Source organism: Saccostrea echinata, unplaced genomic scaffold, assembly GCF_033153115.1.
Source record: "Saccostrea echinata isolate AGI-Se365-2 ecotype Australia unplaced genomic scaffold, CSIRO_AGI_Sech_v1 ptg000012l, whole genome shotgun sequence".
NCBI classification, from domain to species: Eukaryota; Metazoa; Mollusca; class Bivalvia; order Ostreida; family Ostreidae; genus Saccostrea; species Saccostrea echinata.
Window position 1 is genome coordinate 23,228,552 of NW_026889761.1, and position 8,419 is coordinate 23,236,970.

Consider the following 8,419-nt stretch of genomic DNA (forward strand, 5'->3'; position numbering starts at 1 on the left):
ATTGTTCGTACATAGAACATACTCTTGCATATCAAATCAATTGGGATACATAAACTCCATGTGCAAGTGATATTCGTATATTGCTACATAAATAAGAAAAGTGACGATAGAAAAGTTGAAATCATCACGTTTATCATGAAGTTTTGTTTTAAGGTCACTATTAACGCCCTTTTCTAGAAAAATGTCCAAATATGAAACAGATGCGCCAGACTCTGTGGTATCTTTTATTTAGAGTTCAAAGGGATATATCGAATCAACATAGAAGTGAAAATAAATATTGTAATTGATATTGTTGTTGATATATCTAAATGTCGAATTGAAGGCCACCTCAAGAGACTCTTCTTTTCATAGAGAAGTTTTTGAATAATTTCTGCTTGATATGAATATAATAATTAGGTCTGCTAAAAATCGGATGCAATTAGTATTCATGGGAAATCAGGCAGATCGTTGGAAGAATTGATCTACAAAAAAAAAAAAAAAAAAAAAAAAAAAAAAAAAAAAAAAAATACTCGTATTGTCAATCAGAACCTCGAGCATCTTTTTATTATCAACTTTGAAGTACCTGTGTGTACAATCAGAACGGTTTTTTTAACCAAAATGATTTTACCATTGGTCAATGACAAGATAAGTAAATTAACGAGTTCCTTTTTTTTTTTTTAATCGAAAAAGCAGCTGTATTTGATGTCAAAAAGCCAAAAAGGCAGAAATATACATTCTATTTTCCATGCGCCCCTCTGGCTTATATTGGTATCTCGGGCTGATACAGATTATAATTTGTAAAATGATATGTTTTATTATGCTTATAACATACTAAGTTATAAAATACATCACATACATGTATTTGCATGAGTAAATACAAATAAATAATCACTGACTAGCTTATTTGTTGGTTTGTATGTTGTTTAACGCCCCTTTCGAGAATTTTTCACTCATATGGAGACACCACCACTTGCCAGTGGAGAGCTGCAAATTTTGTCCTATGCTAGGCACTCAGGGCCATTGAGGAGAGAGGGATCTTTTTCGTGCCAGCACCTACTGCGACACGGGACCTCGATTTATACGTCTCATCCGAAGGACGGGTCTCCACGTCCCACAATGGGATTCGAAGCCGCGACGTAAGGATCAAGTCCTTACTTCGCGACTCTAGAGCAGACGCTCTAACCACTGCGGCACGCTTATTATATCAAAGAATAGTAATTTAAAATGAAGAAAATGCAATGAATGAAAATACGTACTATTTTTAAGGATTATTCAACAAGGGTGTGATTTACATGTATAGAGAATAATACATTCTCAATTCCATATCACATCCTGTATTAGCCCTGGACACCAGTATCAGCTTGTGGGCTGATACTGGTCGAAGGCTGATATAGGATGTGATGTGGAAAAGGTATGTTTTGTTATGTTCACTAGTATTACATACTTAGTAATAAAATACAGCACAACATGAATTTACAAAAAATACAAATAAATAATCACGAGTTGACTACTGATATGTAGCTTATTATATCAAAGAACAGTTATTAAAAATAGAGAATGTGAACAAAAATAGGTGTATTATCATAAGTACTGCTTTTAGAAAAATGTTTAATCAACATAAGTTGTGATCCGTATCGTCCGTATCAGCCCTGCTGATCCATATTAGCCCTGCAGGATCTGTATCAGCCAAGGAAGCTGACGCGGCTGATGTGACGTCAGACATATCACATATGCACTAAAACCTGTATTTATTACTAATACATGTATGTTGTATGTATCACATGTAAGTGGCTATGTGCACAGGTATGAAGAATTAGTGACTATTTACACATGGAACATGTATACATATATCACAAACTAGTGGTGGTTTATGCGCATGCAAGTCAACGTACTTACTCTATTGAAAATTTAAAAAAAATCGCGAAAGTCCTAATAGATCCGATTACAGCTAGAGATTATTTTAACATTGTTCTACTTTTGTACATTTAAATGGTAAACAAAAGTACATTTTCCTAAATACATTGATTAAATTTATTTGGGTATGTGTACAAGGGTTGTCCTGTAAATTTCGTAGACAAGCGTAGTTTTGTAGGAACCCGGTGTCATAAATTAATGAAACTTTGTACATAGATTAAACCAGCAATATTTAATAAATTTATTGTCAAACATTACGTAATTACAAAGATGGTCAAACATTGAGTAATTACACAGAGTACTATATAAATAAAATATTCCATTGCCTGGCATAAGAGGGCTGCGCAGTTCCCCAAAATTTCAATTAACGAGGTTCGCTCCTGGGCTTTTGAGCAGATTTTTATCTTAACCTATATTTCAAAAATTCTGCATAAGGTTTTAATTCTTACAATAAATTTGGATTCTACAATGCCAATTTAACTATATATAGTCAAAACAACATGATAAAATTCCATACCAAAAGCATTAAGTGAGGAACTATATTTTGTGGAGGAAGGTTTTTTTTTTTAGAAAAAAATGATCAATTTTTCTCTTTCGAAGTATTTAAAGTATGTTAAGTTTGGATTCCTATTTTTACATGCAGTCTGCACACAAAGTTATTTTGTGCTGTGAACTGTTTTATACTGGTCCTAAATTATCTATTAAATAAACTGTCTTGAATTCTATCATCATTTGATAAATATAGCAAATACATCGTGAAAATGAAGAAAAAAAATAGCACTAATCTAAGCTTAAAATTAGCACCATTTTAGTAATATCTAAAAATTAACATCACAGACCCCCATTTTTAATTTTCTTTTCTGAATATATAAGATACTTTTGAACATTCTTCTTAAATTCAGTAAAATTTAATTACTTTCAAATGACTTTTTTTGCTGTTAAATTTTTAATGCCAGAAAAATGAAAATTTTTGAGTGCAAAAAGGTCAAATAATTGAACATGCGGAGTAATTTGAAAATTTCTTCGTTGTCACAAATTTTAATGTGTCTATTTAAGATGAAATAAGACTGTGTTTGTTCCCATAATTTATTTGAACAAAAAATATTGATGGAAAAACTTTAAACATTGATTTATGTGTAAGACATGTTTACAGTGCAAAAAGGTCAAACTAAATGCTCTGTAGCGCATTGACCCCCATTTTTTGTTTTGATTTTTAATTAAGCTATGTGTATAAATTCTAAAAATATACTTGATAAAAAATTCTCATTACTTCTCATTACTTTTGATGGCAGGATCCAACCTCCTTAAAAACTGGTATTTAATATTTAAAATCCTACGGAAATAGTATTGGTTTTATGAACTTAATGTTCCACTTATCAAAATTAAATGTTGAGCCATATTTTTTTTTCAAGCAACATTTAAATCTAAAGAACTAAAAGTAAAATATGATTGTATTTTCGAATATCAATTCTTTATTCTTATTCTTTGAATGGTAAAATGTAAAACAAAGTGTCTCGCATAGGTACATTTGCACTAGTGCTTAATTTACCTTTAATGCACGTATGTGTGATATATATTTAAGGGTTAATCTTTTACGTGCCGCTAAACTTTTCTTTACCAGTTCTTTCTCCAAAGGAAAGTGGAAACAGATTGATATTAACTTTAACTCTGTGGATTTCAATTAAAACAGAAAAAAATTTTGTTTGGTAAAACTTAATAAGACTGAAGCATTCATAATTGATTGTACCAATACGTTTTCACGGAACGGTTTTTCAAATTGACATTTTGCACTTCAACCATCTTTCTTCTTCATCATTCAATTACTAAGAGAAATAGGTACACTCTTCTGAAACTGATCCCACTTGATACTACTTTTGTACTTAATGCTCTTCTAAATTTTAATTCAAATATTTCTTTTTTGACATAATATGATAAATTTGTCATACTAATTTTAACCCCGCCTATGGCAGGCTGTCAAAGCTTGGTCTTCAGGATTTCATTCTATTTCTTGTACTGATGTTGGTCAGAATTATGAAATACTACAATGTATTTACATCCATCGCATATTATCTCCTTTATTTTGTTAAAAAAAAAACCAAAATCTTTCATCAAAACGTTAACACTTGTATAGATTTCCACAGAAATTAGCGTGGGCTCCTTGGTCATTCATATGTATACAGACGGTGTTTGAACTTCAGCGAATAATTGAAGAGTATTTGCATTATTTATCAACATTTCTAATTTGATTCTTTTTTACTCCAGATCGTATGTTTAAGTCTCTAATACTTTCCTTCAAGAAAACTTCAAGAACGTCTGTTTAAACACCAAATGTATGTTTAGTACATTGTATATAGCATAACAGTATGTTGGTTAGTAATGTTAAAAGAGATACGATTGAACAAAATCTTCCCGGTATGTATTATATACTTTTTACAGTTTTAAAAATTCAACAGCTAAAAATGATTTTGTTAACTTGGTAAGAACTTATAATCAAATTAAACAAAGTTTGTAGGGACTGAGTGCTGATAAGCAAATATCTAAAGAGAATAGATTAAATTCTGATAAAAAATTGTCCTGTCGGTCCCCTTCATAATGTAAATAGTAAAGATAAGGAACATTAATCGATGAAATATGGAGACAACAAACAGCACCCAAGCTCAAAGTCCATCAAAACAATACAAATCCGGAGCAGAGCAAACACGGACCTCCAAAAACATCAGAGATGGAATCAGGTGCCATGGAGGAATGAGCATCCCCTGCCGACCGGTCACACAAGCCGTGTGCTCCTTGTCATGGTCGGGAAATAACGGAAAAATTCGTCGACAATTCACTTTGTAAATAATGGTCTAAAATAAATATGAAAAACGGCAGTCAACATATGACTTAATGATAGATTGTATTTGCTTTCAAGGTCATTGTATCGACCACAGAACATACGAATTGTTGACCTTAAATTTAGAAATTGTTCATACGTAGAGCATAGTCTAGCGAATCAATGAGAGATATACACACCATATGCAGGTGATAAGGGTGCATTGCTGCATAGGTAAGGGAAATTGCCGATTGAAAAGTTAAAGTCATCACGTTTATCATAAAGCTTTGTTGTTGTTATATTACCGTCTTTTTCAAGTAAAATATCCAATTATGAAACAGATGGTCAGACTCTGTGGTATCTTTTATTTCAAGTTCACTGGGATATATTGTGTCGACATATGAGTGGAAATAACTATGTTAATTGACAATACGTCGGTGATATATCTTAATGTCGAGTTGAAGGCGGCAACAAGAGATTTTTTTCTCATGTATAAAATTTTGAATAAATTTTCCTTCATATGCTAATAAGGGGGCTCAATTGGTACTCATGGAAATTCCAACAAATTGTTGGAAGACATGGTCTCCAAAAACCACATGGATACTGTCAATCAGAATCTCAAGCATCTTTTTAATATCAACTTCAGAGTACTTGTGTGTACAATCAGAATGATTTTTTAACACAATAATTTTGCAATTGACCAATGACAAGGTAGGTAAATTAACGAGTTCCATTTTTATTGAAAAAGTAGCTGTCAATAATGTCAAAAGCCTGGACTTTGCAAGATTTACAATTAATATAATTTTTGATATGATAAATAATGGGTTTGTGTTTGAACGCGTTTCAAAAAACTAAGAGTAAAAAACTTTCTGCATTATCGAAAAGTAGGAGTGTGCAGGATGATATTGAGTTTGAGGACAATAAGGGAAATATTTATCATATCAAAAATTATATTAATTGTAAATCTTGCAATGTTGTATATGGAGTTTTTTGTAAAAAGTGTAATAAGATTGTGTATGTGGGAGAAACTGGTGGGACTTTATACCAAAGACATGTCTTAAATCTCTCACTCATTAGAAGAGAACCAATGACCCTGTTGCTGCACATTTTTACTCAGAATTTCACACATTAAAAGATTACAGTATTATAGGTATTGAAAAACTGTACAATAATGACATTTATCAGAAATATATAGAGAGAATCTATACAAGAAGAAAAAATTAAATACTTATATACCATTTGGTATAAATAAAAGGGAGCACTATTGCGCCTAAACCATTGTATGAACAGTTTTGCGTGTGTACATTGTATATATGAATATGTTTATTTATATGGAATAATTTATTTTACATTATTTAGAGTCCAAATATATGTATCATTTGATTACTTTTGCAACTCTCGCAATCTTTTCAGATGTTTTTCGCGCAATTTTGATTCATGACGTTGTCTTTCTATTGTATGTAAATTGTGACGTCATAATACGTTGTTCAACGTTAGTTGCTATGCATTTAAATAAACACGACTGATGAAGGCCGGTAACACGGTTGAAATATTTCAAAAAGTGTTTTAAAGTGTTTGTATTATATATATATATATATATATATATATATATATATATATATATATATATATATATATATATATATATATATATATATATATATATATATATATATATATATATATATATATATATATATATATATATATATATATATATATATATATTAAAATACAAGTAAGAGTACTAATTCCTATCTAAATGATGTTGAAGGCAGAACAACACTTTGTCATTATTCGACAATATTTTATTAGATATTTTTATCTAGAATCAGTAAAATTGTCACATATAAGGAATTCTTTTATTTATGACCTCCGTGACCACCTGTACAGCATCCCCCTTTGCACCTTTTGCCGTGGCCACCGCAGTCTGAGTTACTGCTACACATATTGGAATGGGGACATTTGGCCGCCTTTGTCGTCGTACAACAGTAATGATCTACGTAATGCACACAGGTACGGCCATGACTACACGGACTCTCTGGCGTACACTCGTCACCTGGGGCACAGACGTGTATTGGCTGTGTGGTCTCACAGCATTTGTGGTCCACATAGTCTTTACATATTCGCCCTTTACCACATTGAGAGTCAGTAGTGCACACGTCACCAGGGGCACAGACGTGTACCATGGCCTCACAGCATTTGTGATCTACGTAGTCTTTACATACTCGCCCTTTACCACATTGAGAGTCAGTGGTGCACATGTCTGCATTAGTACAGATATGCTGAGACTGCGCAAATCCTACAGGATAAAAGAAATCGTATATTTAACATCGTATTGATAAACACTTATAAATAAATTGTCGTGGGCCCTCTATGTATGATTTTAAAATTTCTTGTTATGAAGATTTAAAGTTAGATTTGAATAGGAATGGGAAATACTTTTATCGAAATTTGAATAGTGAAACTGGACTTAATTAAGGTAGTACAAAACACCCATTAAATATATTTGAACTAATTTCTTAAAAATTACAATTGAGAAAAAAGAATAATATCCCTATATTGTCAATAATTAATGATCTTTGTAAGAAAATAATAAGCTGTGACATGTTTTCGTTATATTTTTTTTAAATTAGAGACATCCTATATATTGGTCACAAGGGAGCTTACATATTAGAATATGTGTATGTTGTCTAGATGCGATATGACAGTGTTATTAAATGCAGTGTAACTTTTGATCCATAAATAGTAGAGGGCTGATATTCGGACATATATATGAAGAGTCTCCATTCGTTATCTACAATAAAAGTCAAGGTCATAATAAGAGGTCAAAGGTCAAATATTGTGACGTCATCTACTGAATCTTTCACTTTTTTGCCTTTGAAATTTTTTTTCAATCGCCAATATTTGAAACCATTTCAATTTCAATTTCAGTTCAATTTTCCGTATTTTCACACATTTTAATCTATGATCCATTTCCATCAATCTGTTGATTTTTTTTTGTAAAAATTGAATCATACATTTTCTCTCAAGAGAACTTAAAGTGTAGCATATTTACATCTGATTTTTCTATTCCGGGGCTACGTATGTCCTAGTTTTACATCATATTTTACTCAAATTTACCCGTTTCAATATATTTTTACTGAATTTTAGTAACAAAAAGGTTGCCTTTATAAAAAGCATCATACAAGTTTGCTATAGATCATTTGATAATTTTTAGATAAGGCACATTCGAATGTCTGATTTCACAATCTTCTTACAGGGGTCTGATAAGCCATATTTCAAACTATGTGGGCAAAAAATGTGCGGTTGAATTTCTTTCATATTACATATAAAGATAGACTTTGTATCTTATATCAAAATATCAAAGTTTCAAAAAAAATGAATTTGAGGAAAATTTTGGCAAATCTATTGTGTACTACCTTAACTAAAAGTTGTGTCCAAAATAAGAATATAAACTTTGAAAAGAAATGGAATTAATGTAATCCGGAACGAAAACAGATTTTTTTAAAATGATGGAGGGAGGCCATATAATAATTATAGAATTAGAACAAAAATTACAAGAAACACGAAAAAAATATGGTGGACATATGAGAGAACTTACCATGTTTTATACAGATGAGTCCTAGTAGAATAAATATTGTCTTTGTCTCCATGGCCAGTTGTCTTGTGACGGCACAGAGCGCTGTAAATTTATGTAGCACTGTCAGTGAT

The 8,419-nt window shown here is 31.3% G+C and overlaps 1 protein-coding gene across 1 annotated transcript; it reads right to left on the reverse strand.

Moving 5' to 3' along the window:
- Positions 1-6,491: 6,491 nt before the first annotated feature.
- On the reverse strand, positions 6,492-8,419 carry LOC133186135 (protein psiF-like). The gene is made up of 2 exons (XM_061321407.1): positions 8,310-8,419; positions 6,492-7,007 (listed from the first exon to the last, which is right to left on the reverse strand). Exons 1-2 carry the CDS (start codon positions 8,359-8,361, stop codon positions 6,568-6,570), a joined length of 492 nt encoding a protein of 163 aa, XP_061177391.1. The 5' UTR covers positions 8,362-8,419; the 3' UTR covers positions 6,492-6,567.